Genomic DNA, 22690 nt, shown 5'->3' with positions numbered 1-22690 from the left:
CTGTATTGCCTTCCTCTATTCTCTTAACTATGAATCTGGGTGATTATTTCAGCACAGGTGGTCATCCAAATCCAAGAGCCAGTACCATGAAGCCTGAGTGAGGACTAAAGGGAAAGGAGTTTTCTGGCAAAACCTCCCAAGGATTTAATCAGTGAACAGTACTAACTCACTGGTGAAAGATCCCAGATTTTGTTCCCCCTTTCACCTTCCAAGTTGAAGTCTGTGTTCTGTCTATCAGAAACTCCTACGTCCCACCCACGAGTGCCTTTATGTTTGCCAGACACATGTGGGAGAAGAGGGGCCTTTCCTGTCTTTCTCTTGGGGATCAGCCAATCTTCAGACTGTGGTTTTCTGGGTCCACTCTCTGTTGCATAGCTATTTCCCACACCCAAGAAAAAAGCCAGTCAAATATAGCAAAGTGATTTGATATATCGTTACTGTCTTGAAGAATCACCAGTGCTTCCAAAGTCCCTATATTTTCTGTAAATTAACTGGTAACTAACTGTATGACACTTATTCCTCAGGTATTGTAACATGCATAGATTGTACCAACTACTGACCTCCTATGTAGATTTTTCACATGTGAATTTCCTTAGATGAGTCTTCATTTGGTGAGAAGAATTGAGGAATGGAAGACTTTCATGAGTGCCAGGACAAAACTATCCCTTTGAATTCATTCATTCTTTTATACTTAAAGAGACAATCTTCTTTTATGTCCCATTATATACACAGAAATACCCATTCTATTTGGTGTTTGTTTTATTCAGAAGGAAAATAAAAATTAATTTTAAAAAATTTTCAAACAGTTATTATGTGTGAATTGCCAGGGGAGAGAAAGAGTTAAACAATCAGAGTACTGAGGGAGAGACAAAAATAAATAATTCTTGCCCTCAAGGCTCTTAAAATCTAGTAGAGATGATAAAATAGCTATGCAGATAAATATAATGCAAAGTACAATGTAAGTGTATACAGGAGTACAGAGTCCTAGGACATCAGGTTAGATTATAGACTCTACAAGTAATGGAACCATAAGATTATGATGATGCAGGATTTTTTTTTCCTTTTATAAGAATGTATAGGGGTGGCTAGGTGGTGCAGTGAACAGAGCACCAGCCCTGGAGTCAGGAGGATCTGAGTTCAAATCTGGCCTCAGACACTTAACACTTCCTAAATGTGTGACCTTGGGCAAGTCACTTTACCCCAATTGTCCTGTCTACCCACGCTCCAAAAAAAAAAGAATGTATAGATCCAGATTATAGGATTGTGGAAAGAGGATTGGCCTGAAAGCCAGGAGACTTAAATTCTGATTCACCTCTGCAATAAACTAACTGTATGACTGTAGACAAGCCATTTAAATATCCTGCCTCAATTTCCTCATTTGTAAATATGAGAGGATTAGACTAAATTATGCTAGAGATCCTTTCTGACTCTAAGCTTCTGTGATTCTAAGTGATCAGACCATGAGTTTATCCAAACAACATTTCTATACAGAAACACTGGATGGTTTAGTCTCTCTTCCCCCCCAACCCGAAAATGCAATTTAAGATATGTTTTGAAGCATAAAAGAACCCAAATATGCAGGAGTATTTAACAGGGCAGGTCTTCAGTTGATTTTGTATTTTTCTGTTTTTCATTTTCTTTAGTTGCTGGAGATAAAGACTGATCAAATTATTGTACAGTGTCATAGGTAGATAGAATATGTAGAAGGGCTTATATTTTTGCTTACTGTTTCATTGCATATTTTAAACACAAATAACATACTGATCTTAAAGTGCAATGAAATGCAATCCTTATGTAAATTTACAAATGAAATATAAATAACAACTTGCTATTTTGAAACCATAATGTAGTAGAACTTAGCTGATTCTAATAAAGGACTAATGATGTATATGTTTTTTATGCAACCAGAATTATTCCTTTTAATAAGGTTCTTCTATAGCTAATGATTGTTCTCAAAAGGCTCAAAGACAAATCTACTTTTAGTGACAGAGATAAATATGTTTAACTAATTGCTATGCACAAATCACAGCTGAAAGGCAGACTTTTGGGTAATGACACAAACCTACTCTTAAAGAAGATATTTAGAGCTTTCTACCTTGTAATGGTGATAAAATGTAGATTAGTGCTTTTCATTTGAAATGTTGATGAATTGTCCAGCCCCTCGTAATATTAAAGAATTATTTTCCATCCCCATCTGGTGATGAATTGCATATCCAGCTAAGTCATTCTAAGGTTTCATTCTCAGACTTTTTCATGTCAGTTAATCAGTCAATAAACATGTATTAAGCACCTACTGTGTGCCAGGCACCAGGCTGAGCATTGGCAATACAGAGAAAGGCAAAAGACAATCCCTGATCTTAAGGAGCACACTATCTGGTAGGGGAGCCAACATACATAGCCAATAACTATGTACAAACAGGTTATGTACAGGATAAATTGGAAATAATCAACAAAGTACTAGAATTAAGGGTGATCTGAAAGGGCTTCCTGTAGAAGTTGGTCTGTTTTAGTGGAAGTTTTTTGGTTTGGGGGTTGTTGGTTTTTTTGCCTTTTGGAGGGCAATTGGAGTTAAGTAACTTGCCCAGGGTTACACGGCTAGTTTATTTTTGTGTGTGTGTGTGTGGGTATTAAGTGTCTGAGGCCAGAACCGAACTCAGGTCCTCCTGACTCCGGGCCGGTGCTTTACTCATTGCGCCACCCACCTAGCTGCCCTTAGTGGGAGCTTTTTTAAGGGAAGCTAGGAGGCAGAGATGGAGAGGGAGAGCATTCAGGGATTAGGAACGACCAGGGGAAAATACCCAGAGGGAAGTATCTTGTTTAAGGAGCGGCAAGAAGGCCAGTGTCACTGAATCTAAGAATATATTGGGGCAGGGGACAAGGAGATTGTAACATGTAAGAAGTTTGGAAAGGTGGTGGGTTTGGCAAAGTTATGAAGGGCTTTGAAAGCCAAACGGAGGATTTTATACATGATGGGTAGCCATCACTTGTTGAGTATGGGAGTGACATGGTCAGACCTGTGTCTTTAAAAAAAATCACTTTGACACCTGAGTGGAGAATAGACTGAAATAAGGAGAGCCTTGTGGCAGGCAGACCCACTAATAGTCCAGGGGTAGGTGAGGTGATGAGGGCCTGGCAATGCCAGAGGAGAGAAGAGGGCATGTACAAAAGATGTCACGAAGGTGGAATGAACACATCTTGGCAATAGATCAGATATGGGGATGGAGGGGTGGTGGGAAAGAGTAAGGAGCTGAGAATGACACCTAGGCAGTGAGCTGGGGTGACTGGCAGAACCTTGGGGGCTTAGAAAAGTAGAAACTTCAGGCAAGGGAATATGGTTGAGTTGTCACTGTAGTAATTTATGTTAGATTCTCCATCTGATGGTAGTTACCTCATTGTGTAAGCAGATTTTGAGGAATGCTTTAACTATCGGTCTTCCTTATCTCCCCCTCTGTTGGTTAACTTGTGGAGAAATAAAGCTACCTGTACATCTCATTTAATATAGAGTAGCTAGAGATGGCATCAAGTGCTTGAAAAACCTTTTCTGAAAAGTATTATGTGATGTAGTTGTCTTGTTACTGCCTTTTCTTTCTACAACTTTATTTCACAGCCAGAATTTTGATGAGTTTGATTTATATCATGTGCTATTGCAAATAGTGCTGAAATTTGAAAAGTAAAAACACAGAAAACCTTGAGCCATAGAAGAAATAAATCAATCGACATGAGCACTATCTAAACAACCACTTGATTGAACAGTCTACTTTTTCCTCAATTCTTACAGATAGATGTTAGCTTTCATGATTTCCAGATCTTTAATGATTTGTCTACAAGCTTACCCTCTAAGCAAAAAGCATTCTTGTACTTATTGATTTTGCATTTAAGTACTTGTTCCTAAATGACCTCATTTTGTCTTCCCAATAGATAGGTATTATTTATCCCATTTTAGGGAAACTGAGAACTTTATCAAGGTCATATTTGTAATTAGTAGCTGAGCAATGACAAGATCTCAGGTTTTCTCATTTCTATCTCAGGGTACTATACATTTTATCATTTCTCAATTCCTGGCCATAACTCCCTCTAATCTAAAACTGGGCTGACAATATAGGATTTTTAAAAAATTACATGTCCACCAATTCTCTGTTTTGTTGGGCTTCTCCAATATTACTGACTTTAATTAGACAAGTGTAAAAGACTTGTAGCAAGTGGGTTATAATTAATGGAAAACATCAATCTTTTTCCCCCATTTCTTTTTGCAGGCACTCTTTGGCAATCTTGTATTACCCAGTTCCAATCTGTGGTCTTTACATAATGCAGGCTACAGAATCTCCAGTGCCACTACCAGTGGCCAGAAGCCTACCAGTCTGCCACAGAAAGTGGTGCCCTCTCCAAATTCTTCCTCATCCCTCGTCCCCAAACCCCCACCCAATCACAAGCAGGTGCTTAGGAAGATGCCATCGCAAAGAGTTTCCAAGTAAGTTTTTTTCATGTCAGTATCATGTCTGGGTCATAGTATTATATCACTAAAATATTGCAGGATCGTTGTCCTTCCTCTACGTGTGCCTTTGAGACAAGGCTGTTGTTTTGAGGAAAGAGTACTTAGTCTTTACTAAATCCTTCCTGGTGCCCTTCACTATTAATACTCAGGCAAGCTAGAAGAAATCAGATGTATTACTTTTGGTACATTCATAATTGGTTATTTATCTCTTTTCATTTTATTTTGTTAGATGTTTTTTAATTTGTGTTCATTATGTCTGCCCTCATTGGTGTTTAGGCTTCTCTAGGATTGAGACTGTGTGTTATCGTAACTCCTTGCTGATGTTAATATGTGGGTACTCAATGAATAGTATTGAGGAACTACTTTTGCTACACCACCACAATTGAAATCAAATGAGAACAATCTTGACATCTGAATTTCCAAAAATGAAAGGGCACACTTACTTTGCCAGACTTTTCAGCAGTCTGAATCTTTTATGTTTTGTGAAAAACTCTTTATCTTTTTTTACACTTTTTAATGGGCAGATGTGGACCTGAATATGTTAGATGAATTCATTTAATTGATCTTAGTTTTAGCACTTTTTATGAAATAGTCTATATCTTTTATAGGATGCATTTAATAATAAAAAGAGATGGTTTCCATCTTTAATCTAATTCTGGAAGACTGAATCCCCAACTCTACTTCCAACCTTTGTGTCACTAGTTAGATACAAATTTGGGTACTGTTTCTTTTCTCTTAGCCTTTACTTTAAAAAAAAAAAAAAGGATGTTTTCAAGGTATCTTTATGGGACATGCTTTTCCAACAGTGTATTTGCCTTGTGAGATTTTCTTTATTTCCCTTGTGTTTCATTAAGGTCTCATGTTTACTGGTTCTTAGCATGATCAACTGTATTTGCCAACAAAGACTCCCAGAATCCAGAGAAAGAAACTGCTGCTTCTTCTCTTTTGTATTTGATTCAGATTCATCATCTGAGTCAAAAACTGTCCTTTGTGGCTATTGAATTATATTATTAAATCATCACACAACCCAAGAAAAGCCAAAATCTTGGACTTGCATGGTAATAGCTTTCTTAGACACAAATAATGTTTACTGGCTGTTCTCTACAGGGAAAACATTGAAATGGGAGTTGAATCCTGGGTTCTAGCTCCAATTCTGCCGTTAAGTGACCATGTGACATTGGGCAAGTCACTTTAACACTTCTGGACGTCAGTTTTCACAGCAATAAAATGAAGAGATTGGACTAAAAGGCCTCTCCCGGATCTTAAATCTGGTTCTCTTGAGTTCCAAGGCAAGATTAATAAAGACACTGAAATTCATGGATGAAGGTCACTGGTAAAACTGGGAAAGAACTCCAGCTTTCTTTGCCAAATCCCTTTTAGTGTTCATACCAGATTATCTTTAAGAGCAGTTGAAAAGCAGACATTTATCTGGTAGGGTTAGTGTATGTGTGACTTTCAGGTCTGACAGGTTGGTCTCTCTTGGTATAATACTAGTTCCTACTCCTATAAGTGATAGACTCATTGTACCAGTGAGTAAGTGGGTTCTCGTACCACACAGCGGGGCTATATATTTAAAGGTGCTGGTGTACTGTACTCAATTCTTGGCACTAGGAATGTTTATCCTCCTGAGATGGAATTGCAGCTCTTTGGACAAACTTTGCTTTGCTACATTTTTGTGGTTTCTTTTCTCTGACAAGTGGGAGTGTGGGAAAACCGGATACAGCTCAGCACCAAAAATGCACAGAAGGGGGAAAAAGCAAAAGATTTCTTCAGAATTTAAGAAATATAATCTAAGTAGCAAGAGGCATGCTGTGAGGAGTCATTCCAGGAAATAGTTTCCGATTTGCCTTTAAAACTCCAATACAAGTCTCTGAAACCAAGTCAATGCTAATAGAGAACTTATATAAATCTTTTTATTTGTATAGAATTTAAAGTATCTTACAAGCCCACCATTTTCAAATCCAGTGTTTTTCTCATCTTGCTGTCAGCTTCGTCTTAGCTGATTTTTATTGATTGACACAAAAAGCTGCGTATTGTAGCAGCCCATCTCTAGGAAATGTATATTCTGTGAAACATCTCCAGACAGTGTTATTTCCAGAGGATCTTCAATAGATCATTAAATCTGGAGTCTGGTTAATAGTTGGTGTTCAGACTAAGATGCTGCAGCAGGCAGTTTTTATTTTATTATCTTGTCTTTCTGCCTGAAAAATCTGCTGCTCCATTATTTTGTGGTTGATTACTGCCCCCAGTACAGCTCTGTAAAGATTAATCAGTTCTAGGGGTGGCTAGGTAGCACAATGAGTAAAGCGCCAGCCCCAGAGTAAGGTGGACCCAAGTTTGGTTCTGGCCTCAGACACTTAATACCCACACAAAAAAACTAGCCGTGGAACCTTGGGCAAGTTACTTAACCCCAATTGCCCTCCAAAAGGCAAAAAAAAGAGATTAATCAGTTCTCATCACTTATGACTGCTTATGCCGAGTCACTCTTAGGAATTCTGAAGTTACATCATGAGATTCAAACTAGTGAGAAATTGTAATTAGCCTTTGGCTTTATGAAATCCTGTTCTCTTTGGTTGAATTTCAGACTTCTAGCATGGAATTTGGCATATGATGAAAATAGAAGCAATTTCCAAAGGCACCAGGTTTCCATATATTCTTGATGTTTATTCAAAGTGTAATACAACATAAAAGAAGGTCTGTAATTTGGAGGCAGGTGCAAAAAAAGTTGAGAATTAGGACAACTGAGTTTTATTTCTTTCTGAATATACACAATTCTATAGGCTCCAATTTCCCAAAATGTACAGAAGGGACAGAAAGCAAAAGATTTCTTCAGAATTTAAGAGCTGTAGTCCAACAAAACTGTACAAAAAAAGCACTTTTCACATCGACTAATTTAATAAAAAGTCAAAAGAATTTGCTTCCTCGTCTGGTGAAGGCCTTATTTTAAATGAGCACATTATGCTTTGAACAAAATTTTGTTCGTCCTTTCTGACTGATTGTTATTCTGTGCCCCTCTTCCATACAGTACCCTTCCCCCCCATACTCCCTGGCATGGCATCTCAGTCCCTCACTTTTATTTCCTCAAGCTTAATCTAATTTTATCAATTCTACAGTTGGATTTACTAAGAAATTCATATTTCTCATTTTAGTATTGTCTTTTGCATTTTCTAGCTTTTCCTCTTTGATGTTTTACGGCACCTCATAATTTAGTACCTTTTTCAAATCCTTTTCCTAAAACTATTTGTGGTATTTCATCTAAGCACTTAGTTGCATTAGAACTTTTCAAATAATCTCCTTTTTAGAGCCAGGATCAGACTTTCTTAAAGATGGAGAAACTTGAACAAATTGAGGTGCTTATTTTCTAGGCCCATGGGCAAAACCCAGATACCCAGAGAAAAACATGAAAGTCCCCCCAGACTCTTGTTAACTTAGGCAACTTTTCTTGCCACAAGAAAAACTCCAAAGAATGCTTAGATGAACTAAAACATTTTTCTGTAAGTGGAAGGATCTACCTCTCTAGTCATGTGACAAAGAAGACTGAGTTGAAGTATCCTCTATCAGAGTTGCATGTGACCATTACCATGCAAACACCAGCAAGTAAATGGGGACAGGAAGGCAACTGAGTATTAGGTGTGTAGGTGAAAATATAATATAGATGAATACAAATAGAATTTTGGATGACATAAGCATCAGAAAGCTGAAAAAGCTTAAGTGTGTGTGAAAGAGTAGAAAACATAATAATCCTACATATATATTTTTAAGGAATTAGTCAAACCCCCTTTTAGGGATGGCATGATCATTGTACTTAGAGGTTTGTACATAATTTGTATATTATTTTACCATTTGTTGTTTTTGTTATCTTTCCCACATACATGAAGTAGAATCTTTTCAGAACGAATGTTGTTTATAACTGTGTCACATTAGCCTTTTACTCTTGTTAGTTGCTGTATTTCAGGAACCTTGGTTGGTTAGAGCCGTGTTATAGCCCAATCTGAGTATTAAACAGGATGGCACAAGATATAGTATGTCGGCATTTTTATTAAAGATGTATATAAAATACCTAGCATTTCTATGACAGTCTCCTTTTTCCAAGTCCTTTGGCATACATAGGAGGCAGCGCATTGTAACGCAGCTTGTGCTCACCCATTTTGAGTCAGGAGAGATCTCTGTTTGAATGCCAGTTCTGGGGTTTGTAGACTGTGGTCTCTGAGCCACATTTTCCTCATCCATGAAATGGGGATTGAAATACTTAAGCTGCCTATCTCTGCAGTGCTAATGTTGCTCTCCTTGTTTGCACCTTTATATCCTTCTGTTCTCCAAGCATGCTTAAGGTAGAAGTTTCTATTTTACATGTGAGGGGACTGAGGCACTAAGAGATACAGTGACATTACCAAGGTCACATAGCTAAATAAGAGAACGTAGCACAGCATGGTGAAAAGAACATTGAACTCAGGTTCTAGTTCTGGTTATATCTCTTGCTAGATATGTGGCCTAGAACTAACCATTTAAATTATATAAGCCTTCGTTTCCTCACATGGAAAATAAAAATAATAATATATGATTCACTAAATTGTCATAAATAGTAAACAAAATAATATGTATGAAAAATACTTTGAAACTTAAAAGACATTATATACACATCTGTAATAAGATATATGTATATATGTATGTGTGTTACATATATGTGTATATGTGTGTGTTTAGTATTTTTATTATGGCAGAACCTGAAAATATATGCACACTTCATTTTATTGCTTTTCCCAGATGTTACTTTTTTTTTTTAACAAATAGAAAGTTTATGGCAGCCCTACATCAAGTAAGTGCCATTTTCCCAACAGCATGTGCTCACATTGTATCTCTGTATCACATTTTGGTGATTCTCACAATGTTTTAAACTTTTTCATTATTATTATATCTGTTATGGTGATCTGTCATCAGTGATCTTTGATATTACTATTAAAATTATTTTGGGATGCCATGAACCTCACCCATATAAGATGGCAAACTTAGTGAATGAATGTTGTGTATGTTCTGACTGCTCCCTGGACTGTCCATTCCCCATCTCTTTCCTCAGGCCTCCCTATTCCCTGAGACACAAAAATATTGAAATTAGGCCAGTTAATAATACTAAAATGGCCATTAAATATTCAACTAAAATGAAGAGTCAATCAATTTGGCAAACTTCATTGTCTTATTTTAAGAAATTGCCACAGCCACCCCAACCTTCAGCAACCACCACCCTGATCAGTCAAGCTGCTTATAAGAAATAGACTTTGAAACACAAAAACTCATACAAATTTAAGGAATTGGAGTTAATCTGTTATACGACAACTGAACTAAAAAAAAAAAAAGATAATAATTGTGATTTCAGACAACACAACAGAAAAAGTACTTCTAATTTAAAAGCAATAAACAGGGAAACTCTGTTTGGCTGAAAAGTACCACAGGCAATAAATCAGTCTCAGTACATAACAATACCTATGCCAAATGGCATAGAAAGTAAATAACATAAGAAAAAGTTGAGGGGCGGATAGGTGGCACAGTAAATAGAGTACTAGCCCTGGAGTCAGGCAGACCTGAGTTCAAATGTGGCCTCAGACACTTAACACAAAAACTAGCCATGTGACCTTGGGCAAGTCACTTAACCCCAATTGCCCTCCAAAAAGAAAAGAAAAATAGACTAACTCAAATGGCAAAAGAGGCTCAAAAAGGCAATGAGTTGAAGAATGCCTTAAAAAGTTGAATTTGCCAGATGGAAAAAGAATCTCAAAAGCTCACTGAAGAGAGTCATTCCTTCAGAATTAGATTGGAACAAATGGAAGCTAGTGACTTTATGAGAAATCAAGATAAACAGATCCAAACAAATGAAAAAATAGAAGGCAATGTGAAATATCTCACTGAAAATACCACTGACCTGGAGAATAGATCCAGGAGAGGAAAAGAAAAGAAAAGAAAAGAAAAGAAAAGAAAAGAAAAGAAAAGAAAAGAAAAGAAAAAGTTAAATGATAAATAGCAAAATCATACTATATAGCAGTATCAGTATGCCCTTCTCAGAACTAGACAAGTCTATCTTAAAAATAAATAGGGGGGGTGGGTGGCAGGGTGGGGGAGGGACAGAGGGCAGGCAGGGGGGGGGGGGGGGGGGTGGAGGAGGGCTGGGGACACTGTGGTGAGGCCAGGCCTGACGGGGAGGAGGAGCCAGGGCGGGCTGGAGGGCGGGCAACAGCAGTGGCAGCATGGCAGAGCTGAGCGGGGCTGAGCCAGGGCCAGGGCCCCTGATCCGGGTCACCATCAAGACCCCCAAGGACAAAGAGGAGATCGTGATCTGTGATCACGCCTCAGTTAAGGAGTTCAAAGAGGAGATCTCCTGGAGGTTTAAGGCCCAGCAAGACCAGCTTGTCCTGATCTTCGCTGGCAAGATTCTCAGAGATGGAGACACGTTAAATCAGCATGGGCTCACTGTCCATTTGGTGATCAAGACCTCACAGAAGGCTCAAGATCCTGCTGCTGCTGCCTCCACTGCTACTGCTACTGCTGCTTCCTCTGCCCCAGATCCAGCCCCCAACGACAGCTTCACCTGCTGTCCCTGCTCAGCCATCCAGTTCAAGCAGCTCTGTCCCTGATGCTGCTAGTGGAAACCGGAGGAACAGTGGAGGTGGCCCAAGCCCAGGATCTGGGAATGGGCCTTCTAGTGGGCCTGCATCCATACTCTCTGGCTTTGGGGGCATCCTAGGACTGGGCAACCTAGGTCTTGGCTCAGCTAATTTCATGGAGCTACAACAGCAGATGCAGAGGTAGCTGATGTCCAACCCTGAGATGCTGTCCCAGATCATGGAGACCCCCCTTGTCCAAGATATGATGTCCAACCCTGACCTGATGCGCCACATGATCATGGCCAACCCACAGATGCAGCAAGTCATGGAGAGGAATCCGGAGATCAGCCATATGCTCAGTAACCCAGAGTTAATGAGGCAGTCCATGGAACTGGCTCAAAACCCTGCCATGATGCAAGAGATGATGCGCAACCAGGACTGGGCCCTGAGCAACCTAGAGAGCATCCCTGGGGGATACAATGCCTTGTGGCGCATGTACACAGACATCCAGGAGCCCATGTTCAGTGCTGCTCCGGAACCATTTGGCAACAATCCCTTCTCCTCAATGGCGGGAGCCCCTCAGCCCCCACCTCCCAGGCCCACTGGGGAGGGCACCGGAGGCTCAGGGACCAGCCAGGTGCACCCAACAGTCTCCAACCCCTTTGGGATCAATGTAGCTAGCCTGGGGTCAGGGATGTTTAATAGCCCTGAGATGCAAGGTCTTCTCTAGCAAATTTCAGAGAATCTTCAGCTAATACAAAACATGATCACTGCTCCATACATATGAAGTATGATGCAGACACTTGCCCAGAACCCTGACTTTGCTGCTCAGATGATGGTGAATGTCCCATTGTTTTCTGGAAACCCCCAGCTGCAGGAGCAGCTCAGGCTCCAGCTCCCTGTCTTTTTACAGCAGATGTATAATGCAGACTCGCTGTCCATTCTCACCAATCCCCAGGCCATGCAGGCCCTGCTACAGATTCAACAGGGGCTGCAGATGCTGCAGATGGAGGCCCCAGGACTGGTGCCCAGCCTTGACAACTTTGGGCACCCCTGCAGGAGGTAGCAGCGGCCCAGAGCCCCCCATCACTTCTCCATCCACACCAGCTAGTGCCTGTCCCGGAGGGGACACCACCAGCCCCCAGCAGCAGCTGATGCAACAAATGATTCAGCTTTTGGCTGGAGGAGGAAATTCCCAGGTTCAGACACCAGAGATTCAATTTCAGCAACAGCTGGAGCAACTCAATGCCGTGGGCTTCATCAACCGAGAGGCTAACCTGCAGGCCCTGATTGCTACGGTTGGGGATATTAATGCAGCCATTGAGAGCCTGCTGGGCTCTCAGCACTACTAATCCCTGAGTCCATCCCCTCCACCCTACCCCCCATCCACATATGCACCCCTAAATACTGACCTTCCCTACATCGTTTGGTTCCTTTGACAGCTCCCCAACCTTTCCAAATCCATAACCTCATCTCCTATGACTCTTCACCCCCTGTCTCTTGGTCTTCAAGCCTCTTCACACAGTAAGGGGAGAGGCATTTGGAACATGGTGACCCAACCCCATAGCTGTCTTGAGTCTCTTGGTTCTAATTGTACGTCATCCTCCATTCTGCCCCGCCTGACTTTTGGCAAGAGATATTTAAGCAATATTGACTTTTGGGGGGGGGGGTTCCCAACTACATCCCTGACTGCCCCCCATATTCTCCATAATTTATCATTAATGGAACTGAGTCATAGGATGTCCTGGTTGATCAGCTTAGTCTTTTAAGGGATATTGGGCTGCCCCTCCTAGTTGATTATGGAATCTTTTTGTGTCTAATTCTGGCCATACCCCAGCCTTCCCATGACACTTCCCACCAGTCGTATCTCCAACCTTAACCGCCCCCCCTCCCCAATGAAGGGTTGTGAGTTTTGCTTCCAAATGGGAGAGGGCAGGTAGAGCAGGAAGTTAATCTAAGATACCCTCCTTTCCATTCCCCCAGTATATATTCCTATTCTGAACACCATTTATATGCACAGCTCTTTTGTGGGTTCTTCTGTGAAAAAGGAAAGGAGAAATTGTTTCCCTATTGGGGAAGGAGATGGATCACTCTTTCAGGATATAGAAACAAGGTGGGAAGATCCTGCCGGCTAGGGATCTTGACATCAGTGCTGCAGATATGGAGTGAGGCGCAATGAAGCTTCCTGGAGGAGAGAGTGGATGTCCCAGTTGTTGGAGTAGGTCAAAATGGGTAGAGAGTCAGAAACTAGAAAAAGCCGGCAACCCTAAGGGAAAATTGTGGTTTGCTACACTGGGGGTGGAGAATGAATCTAGGAGAAAGGACTTATAAATCCTAATTAGGATTGGAATTAGAAGGGAGAGGGGGTAATTCTCAATACCCACAATGGTCCCTGTTGACTACATAACCCCCAAGCACAGAATGTTGTTAAACCCTTCCCTTTCACCTTCCCCCCAACACAGACACAAACACATTATCCATGTGCTCAAGTCCACCAGGGGCTTGTCCAGGTCTGAAATGACCAGTGCCTTTGGCCCTTCCCTGGAAATTAGGGTTTGTCCCAGAAGGGGCTGAGATTTTTTTCCCTGCTCCTCAGGGACGTTGCAGGAGGGAGGGTCCTATGTTCTAGTTTTAGAACCGTCTCCCCCAAAGAGAAATGGGGGTTTGCCAGTCTGGGGGTGGGATGGGAATAGCTGGTATGCAGAAGTCTTGATGCCAAATAAGGATGAGCATGCCCCTTTGAAAAGAGTTAGGGATATCACCCAACCATCCCCTCCCCCTCCACACACACATACATGCACATATACACACATGTACATAGTCACGCCAACCTCTGAATACTGGTAAGTTCTTTAAGATCATAGGATAGAAGAGGGATGGGAGCCCTCAAGCCTCTGCATCCTGAGCCTATGCCTTTCTTACCTCCGTGTTCATTCCCCACTCCAAGTTCTTCCTTTTTTCTTCTATGCCGGAAAACCCTATTTGAAGGAGGAAGTGGTAATGAAGTCATTTTTTTTTTTGATCTGGGGTTGGAGACCAAGATAGTAGAGAACAGATACCTCATCCCTACCCTGTTCCCCCAATCCCATGTAAATAAATGGTGTGATCTTTGTAAGTAAATAAATAGGAAAGAAATTAAGTACCTAAATGGAATTTTGGAAAAGTTAGAAATAATAAACCTGTAAATGATTATTGAATAGAAATAAGAAAGAATATACATATTTCCTTGCTGCACATGGAACCTTTGCAAAAAGTGACCATGTATCAGAGCATAAAAACCTCATAAACAAATGTGGAAAAGCAATAATGTTAAAACACATACCTTACTGACCATAATGCAATAAAAAGTAAATAAAGAACCATCATAAAAAGGACTAAAAATCAACTGGGAACTAAATAACTTAATCTTAAAGAATGTATGCGTCATGAACAAATAATATAATCTTATCACACTTTTGGTAATGAAGCCAAAGCATAGAGAGAAACATATCTCTAAGTACTTTCAAAAGCAGAAGGAAAATAATTTATTGACAAATTGAACATTTAACAAAAGGAACAAAAACACCTTGCGAACACATTTTTAATTCCCAGATGACAAAACAGAAATCTTCAATATCAAAAAATCCATTAATAAAATTTTTTAAATTATATTAATAAATAAAACTAGGAGCAGGTTTTTTTAATAGACAAAACACTATGTAGTTTAAAAATAAGAAAAAAAACATTTCAAGTATCAAGAAGGAAAAATTAAGATGAAATAATATCATTAGAAAATATTTGCCTCACTGTATGCCACTAAAACCAACTCTTACATGAAATAGATGAATATTTACAACTATATACAATGCCTGTACTATTAAACAACCACATCTCAGAAAAAGACATGAAGCAAGTCATAAATTAACACCCAAAGAAAAAAACTTCAGAGCTAGATGAATTCATAAGAAAATTCTATCAAACATTATGTGAACAATTAATACCAGTATTATACAAACTACTTGCAAAAATTGCAAAAGAAGGGATCCTGCCAAATTCATTCTATGACTCAAATATGGTCTTGATGCCTTAACCAGGGAGAGTCAGAACAGAGAAAGAAAACTGTAGATCAATATCCCTAATGAACATTGGTGCAAAAATGTTAAATAAACTTATTAGCAAAAATGCTACAATAACAGATCACAAAGATGTAACCAGATTGGATTTATTCTGAGAAGGTAGGGTTATTTTAAAATTAAAAAACTATAAACATAATTGATAATATTAATAATGACACAAATCATATGATTATATTAGTAGATGCAGAAGCATTTGATAAAGTGCAATACCCATTTGTGTGTGTGTTTTTTTTTATGTAGAAAACATAGGCATAAACATACTTTCCCTTACTATGAGAAATGTTACATCTAAAACCAAGAGCCAAAGAAAAATTAAAAAAAAAAGAGCCAGCAGTAGATATAATAGGGGCAAACTAGAGTCCTTTAGAATAAGATCAGGGATGAAGCAATAATAAAGTGTCATCACTTCTATTTGATATACTGCCAAAAATGCTAGCTATAGTAATAAGACCAAGGGAAGAAATTAAAGAGATCAACATAGACAAAGAAGAAGCAAAATTGTTTTTTGCTGCAAAATCACTTTTTGCAGATACTATTATAGCATACCTAGAGAACCCTAGAGAGAGAACTAGAAATTAATTTTAAAAGATTATAGCTGCTGCCAAGTTGCAGAGTATAAAACAAATTCACACAGATCACCAGAATTTCTATATAATTCAAATAAAACCCAATAGGAAGATTTAGGGAAAGGAGAGGGAGGGAGGAAGGAAAGACGAATTTGTTAATCACCTTAGGTTAAACACCTACTATGTGCTTAGCACTGTGTTAAGCATTTTATAAATATCTCATTTGATCATGATAATCCTGGGAGGTAGGTGCTATGATTATCCCCATTTTACAGTTGAGGAAACTGAAGCATAAAGAGGTTAAGTGACTTGCTCAAGATCACTTGAGCTCAGTTCTTCCTGACTCCAAGCCTAGAATTCTATCCATGCGAATATGGATATACTGGGATACTATTGTGCTGAAAAAATGAAGAAAGAACATTTTAGAGAAACCCAGGAAGAGAGATGAACCGATACAGAATGAAGTGAGCAAAACTAAAAGAACAATTTATCATCAATACTGTAAAAAAAAAAAAAAAAACGGAAAGACTTAAGAACTCTTTATCAATGCAATGATCAACCATGATTCTGGAGGACTGATGATGAAGGATGCTGCCCATCTCATGAAAGAAAAGTGGCAAACATTTTTGAATGTGGCCAATGTAGAAATTTGTTTTGCTTAGCTGTGCTAAAATAATATAAGCATATATATATATATACATACATATATATTCATTTAGGATAGCAAATAATCTCATTTGATCTTTACAATAAACCTGGGAGATAGGTGCTATTATTATCCTCATTTGAGGAAACTGAGACAAACAGGTTAACTAACTGACTTGCCCAGGATGCCAAAGCTGCTGAGTATCCAAGGCCAGATTTAAACTCGGCTCTTCTTGACTCCAGGTCCAGTACTCTATCCATTGTGCCATCTAGCTGCTATAGCGGCATTGATTTCTACTACAGCATTCAGGAATTACATTTCATTGGTAAAGTTTGCTCATTTTTGTTCTAAGTTACATATTCCTGCAGTTCTTTCCTCCGTAGTTTTTATTTCATTATCTTTTGCATTGTTTCTCCAGTGTATTTGTATAGTCCTTGTGGAAAATCCATTTTTCCTCTGAATTTCTTCTTGCAGTTGTTATGGAGTTACTCCATCTTTTTAGGATAAAAGGAAGTTACTAGATTTGTAATTTGATTGATATTTTCTTTGATTTACTCATCTCTCCAGCTGTACTTCCTGAATTGGAACTATATATTAGTGTCAAATTCCTCCCATGAGCATGCTTTTGGGTAGAGTGGTGGGCCTCACTTGGTTTTACTCCGGGTGACTTGGGTTCCTGTTCCAACCTTATCTTTTCAGGGTTAGGGCCCTCTGGATATTTACAGGTCAGGAGGCAGATCTTCAGGGTCCTTTCTGGTGCCTCAGAAAAGATCCCTAAGAACTTCAGAGACTTTGTTTAGTGACTCTAAGATGGTTGCAGCTAAATGTCTAAATTTGAAATCTAAGGTCTTCCAAGTTCCCCCTCCTGGGGCTTCCTGAGCACCCTAAGGCTTCCATGGAGGAGACCTCCATTCTTGCTACCTGGAAAGCCACCCCGCAATGTCACTTGCTGTACTGGTGGTCCACTTTCCTGTTTCACTTGGGCTTTTAGCTGACTCTGTGTGTGTGTGTGTGTGTGTGTGTGTGTGTGCACGCAATTCTGAGATAGGAGAAGTCACTTCATTTCTCATATTTTTTTTGTAATGTTTTATTAACTTCTAGTTTACATCATTCATTTACACAAGATTTTGAGTTACAAATTTTCTCCCTGTTTTTCCCCTACCCACCACCCCAAAATATCAATCCCACTGGATATCCCCTCCTCCAATCTGCTCTCTCCCATATCTTCTCCCATACCCCTTCCAACTTTCCAGTAGGGCATGGTGGATCTCTATGCCTGTATATCTTATTTCCCAATTACATGTAAAATAGTATCAATAGTATATATATATTCCTTAATAATAAATTCCTTTTAAAACTTTGAATTCCATAGTTATTCCCTTCCTCCCTTGTCACCCACCCTTATTGGGAAGATAAGCAATTCAATATAGGTTGTACATGGGTAGCTATGCAAAATATTTCCATAGGGGATATATTGTAAAAGATTGACTATATTTCCCTCCCTCCAATACCTCCTCCCACTTGTTCTATTCTCTACTTTAATCCTGTCCCTTTTCAAAAGTGGATGCTTCCAACTTCCTTCCCCCACAGCCTGCCCTCCCTTCCATCATCCCCTCTCTCATCCCCTTCTCTCCTACTCTCCTATAGGGTGAGATACCCTATTTAGTATGTATGTCATTCCCTCCCCAAGCCAAATTCAATGAGAATAAGGTTGACCCATTCCCTTTTGCCTTCCTGTTCTTCCCTTCCATAGTGACCATTTTCCCTTGCCTCTTCTATATGAGATAGTTTACCCCATTCTGTCTCTCCCTATTTCTTCTCATTATATTCCTCTCTCACCTCTTAATTTCTCCTTTTAAGTATCATCCCTTCCTATTAAACTAGTCCTGTTGCCTCTATCTATGTATATGTGTACACATATATACACATATTCACATATGTATTCATATACCCATATACCCTCCTATATAGACATATGTATGTATGTGTGTGTATATGTATATATATATATATATATACATATACACACACACATTTCTATTCCCTTCAACTATTCTCATACTGAGAAAACTTTCATCAGTTACAATGATCATTTTTCCATGTAGGGATGTAAATAATTCAACTTTGATAAGTTCCTTATGATTTCTTTTCCCTGTTTACCTTCTCATGCTTCTCTTGCTTCTTGTATCTGAATGTCAAATTTTCTATTCAACTCTGGTTTTTCAGCAAGAATGCTTGAAAGGCCTCTATTCCACTGAATGACCATATTTTCTCCTGAAACATGATACTCAGTTTTGCTGGGTAGATGATTCTTGGTTTTAATCCCAGCTCCTTTGACCTCCGGAATATCATATTCCAAGCCCTTCGATCCCTCAGTGTAGAAGCTGCCAGATCCTGGGTTATCCTGATTGTGTTTCCACAATATTCAAATTGTTTCTTCCTGGCTGCTTGTAATATTCTCTCCTTCATCTGGGAATTCCAGAACTTGGCTATAATATTCCTAGGAGTTTTCTTTTTGGGATCTTTTTCAGGAGGTGATCGGTGGATTCTTTCAACCTCTATTTTGCCCTCTGGTTCTAAAATATCAGGGCAATTTTCCTTGAGAATTTCTTGAAGGATGATTTCTAGGTTCTTCTTTTCATCATGGCTTTCAGGGTAGTCCAGTAATTTTTAAATTTTCTCTCCTGGATCTATTTTCCAGGTCAGTGGTTTCCCCAATGAGATATTTCACATTGCCTTCTATTCTTTCATTTGTTTGGATCTGTTTAACAGCATCTTGACTTCTCATAAAGTTACTAGCTTCCATTTGCTCCAATCTAATTCTGAAGGAATGATTCTCTTCCATGAGATTTTGAGATTCTTTTTCCATCTGGCAAATTTGGCTTTTTAAGGCATTCTTCTCCTCATTGGCTTTTTGAGCCTCTTTTGCCATTTGAGTCAGTCTGTTTTTTAGGTGTTATTTTCTTCAGTCAGGCTGTTGACTCTCATTTCATTATTTTCTTGCAATGTTCTCATTTTTCTTCCCAATTTTTGCTCCACTTCTCTTATTTGTTTTTCAAAATGCTTCTTTAGATCCTCTGTGGCCTGTAACCAGCTCATATTTTTCTTGGAAGCTTTTGGTGCAGGAGTTCTGACTTCACTGTCTTCCTCCTCTTCCATGCTTTGATCTTTTTTTTGTCCCCCAAATAGGAGTGTAAAGTTGGGTTGCTCTGTTTGTATTGCTTCCTTTGCCTGCTCATATTGCCACTCAATTACTTGACTTTTGGGCTTTTTGCCACAGTAGAACTCTGCCACCAGACAGGGGAGCTTCGTCCCAAATGCTGGGTTTTTCTCAGCTGCCAAAGGTATTAGTTGGGTGCCCTCTCTGAAGCCTCCACACGCTCTGGCAAGCTGGTGGCACACCCCAGTACCTCCACCCTCTCACTTTGTCTTTAGCGTCTATGTGTTGATAATTCTGGAAACTGCCACAGCTGGTGGTGATCTGAAGTCCCTCCAGCTGGCAGCTGGCAGCTGGTCAGGCCTGCCCTGGGGCTAAAACCTCCAGCTCACAGGGGTTTGGGGTCGGTTCCCAGTGTGCTGCACTGGCTGATACCTGCCAGCCTGCCGGGCCGTCCCCAACGGGAGATTAGTTTCTCTGTATCATTTTGTGGGTTCTGTAAGTCCAAAGTTTCTTCAGAGTCACCTTTTACATGAATTGGAGAAGGTGGGAGCCAGAGGCCTGTGGAAGTCCTGTTTCTACTCTGCTATCTTGACTCTGCCCCCCTCTCATATTTTTTTTTAAATCATCAGTTGGTCTGGTTTGAACTTTAAATTTTCATTGGAGTAAGTATATGAGGACAGCTAGGTGGCACAGTGGATAGAATACCAGGCCTGAAGTCAGAAAGACTCATCTACCTGAGTTCAAATCTGGCCTCAGACACTTAACTAGCCGGGTTACCCTGGACAAGTCACTTAACCCAGTTTGCCTCAGTTTCCTCATCTGTAAAAGGAGCTGGAGAAGGAAATGGCAAACCACTCCTGTATCTTTGCCAAGAAAACCCCAAAATGGGGTCAAGAAGAGTCAGACATGACTGATCAACAACAGCAGGTATGCGGGAAATGGGTTCAAGAAGTCATCTTGGGCAGAAATTTTAGGAAACCATCAAAAACGAAAGTCTAAAGTCCCAAAGGGAGTGATTTTGATTAGGAGGAATAGGGAAGCTGCTTAAAGAGACCAATTTTGTGACACAAAGGGCTAATTCACCTGCTAATTGTAATTTAAACAACCGTATGAAGAAGATCGAAAGGCAGGAAGCTGAGGATGGATGCCAAGGGCTAGGAGAACAGGAGTTCTCCGAGGAGTGCTGCATCCCAGAAGGGGGATTCAAACACAACACAAAGGCCAGGGTGGGGTTGGGTTGGGCGGTGGTTTTTTTAGCTGCGTTGAGGGAAGGATCCAAGAAGTGCTAGCAGGACTGCACATGAATTGGATGATAATAGCAGGTGATGACAAGGTTAAATTAATAAAAATATTTTTCTTCTGCTTTTTCTTCCATTGGGAATGATCTTTAGATTGTAAAATAGGAGATAAAAATGGTCAAAAGAATGGAAATTCAAATAAGTAAGGAATGGTTAGTTAGCATCGACCTTCTGTCACTGAGGCTGCTCACTGTGGGTAGACTTGTCCTAGGATGATGCAAAAGCTAAATGGGATTCCTAAGACTCTCCCTGATCCTTGAAAGCCCTTGAAGAACAGGAGCCGCGCTGGATAACTAGACAGGTAGTTGGTGTCATAGGCGCAGTGGCAGGTAGGTGGCACCATCGTGCACAAAGCCCTGGACCTGGAGTCAAGAAGACTCGTCTTCCTGAGTTCAGATGTGACCTCAGACACTGGCTAGCTGGGTGACTGTGGGCAAGTCACTCAACCCTATTTGTGCCAGTTTCTTCCTCAGTAAAATAAGCTATAGAATGAAATGGCAAACCACCCCAGTATCTTTGCTGTGAAAAGCCCCAAATGGGGTCATGACTGAACAATAATAACAACAACAAAAATGGGTGAAGCATGTCTTGGAATCAAGAAGCTCTCAGTTGCCATTTTACCTGAAACACCAGGTTTATGGCCCTGAAGAAATGAACAAACCTCTCAGATTCGGTTTCCTTATCTGTAAGGATTAGGATAATAATAGCACCTACCTGGTATTGCTGTGAGAATCCAATGAGCTGTTCCAAATAAAGTCCTTTGACCACCTTAAAGCACTAAATAAATGTCTGATATTATTACTTTTTTATTATTAACTGGTCCTGGGTAAATGTTGCCTCCGTTTTCAAAAAGGAGTAAAGCACAGAGTTCATAAACCATGAGCCAATGAAGCTGACTTCTTTTGCCAAAATACAACGAAGATTACTCAGTTTTATGCGCTTTTTGCCAACATGAGAAGATCATCAAGAACACTTCATATCTGACTTAACTTCATTACTTTTTTTGACAGTTACAAGATCTCATATCACTTTGTTGATAGGGCTACTATGCTGATAGATTAAGGAACTGTTACAGCCATCATATACTTAAAAAGTTCAGCCAAGGCCTTGACAGAGAGTCTATGTTGTCCTTGTATACAGTATGAGGAACTATGGACTAAATGATCCTCTACTTAGGTGGACACAGAGGTGATTGAATTGTGGAACCCAAAGCATAGTCATTCCTGGTCAGTGTAAGATTGAGTGGGCATTGGGGGCGGCTAGGTGGTGCAGTGAGTAAAGCACGGGCCCCAGAGTCAGGAGGACCCGAGTTCAGTTCCGGCCTCAGACACTTAACACCCACACAAAAAAACTAGCCGTGTAACCTTGGGCAAGTTACTTAACCCCGATTGCCCTCCAAAAGGCAAAAAAAAAAAAAAAAAAAAAGATTGAGTACTCCAGCAAGCTCTCCTTGGCCTTGTACTGTTTAACATCTTCATTGATGAGTTGGTTAAAGCCATGGAAGAAATACTGGCTAGATTTGCAAAAGACATCAAACAGGGAGGTGTAACAAACATGATGGATGACAGAGTCTGGATCCAAAAAGGTTTTCATCAACTAGAAATATAGGCTACTAAGGTAAAATTTAACAGTGATAAATATCAGTACCTTCATTTGGATTTTAAAAATCAAGTAAGTACAGAACAAGAGAATTATGATAAGATATTTGATTCTATAAAATAGATCTAGGTGTTTTGAGAGGCCTGCAGGTCCAATATGTATCAACCATATGATGGGGCAGCCAGGAAAGCAAAACAGTCTTGGGCTACATGAGAAAGGAT

General features: G+C 39.8%; 2 protein-coding genes and 1 pseudogene across 16 annotated transcripts in view; all 3 read left to right on the top strand.

Moving 5' to 3' along the window:
- The window catches only part of IFT43 (intraflagellar transport 43), a 345957-nt gene that overhangs the window by 70267 nt on the left and 253000 nt on the right, over window positions 1–22690 (top strand). The window lies entirely within an intron of this gene.
- Window positions 1–22690, top strand: part of TTLL5 (tubulin tyrosine ligase like 5) — a 414008-nt gene that overhangs the window by 321661 nt on the left and 69657 nt on the right. For 12 of the 15 annotated variants that reach the window (XM_069091923.1, XM_069091924.1, XM_069091916.1 and 9 more), the window contains 2 exons: window positions 4254–4468; window positions 5600–9497. In XM_069091923.1, coding sequence (XP_068948024.1) covers window positions 4254–4468; window positions 5600–5687 — 303 coding nt within the window. In that variant the 3' untranslated portion in view covers window positions 5688–9497. Of the gene's footprint in view, window positions 1–4253; window positions 4473–5599; window positions 9498–22690 lie in introns of those variants that run through there. The other 3 variants (XM_069091920.1, XM_069091919.1, XM_069091917.1) reach the window with 2 other exon arrangements.
- Window positions 10729–17248, top strand: LOC138164258 (ubiquilin-4 pseudogene; annotated as a pseudogene).

This window comes from Petaurus breviceps, unplaced genomic scaffold (genome assembly GCF_028583685.1).
Source record: "Petaurus breviceps papuanus isolate PSGF00001 unplaced genomic scaffold, PetGlider_PUasm1.0 189, whole genome shotgun sequence".
In the NCBI taxonomy this organism is placed as follows: Eukaryota; Metazoa; Chordata; class Mammalia; order Diprotodontia; family Petauridae; genus Petaurus; species Petaurus breviceps.
Note: the sequence above shows the minus strand (reverse complement) of the source record. Positions and strands in the feature narration are given on the sequence as shown.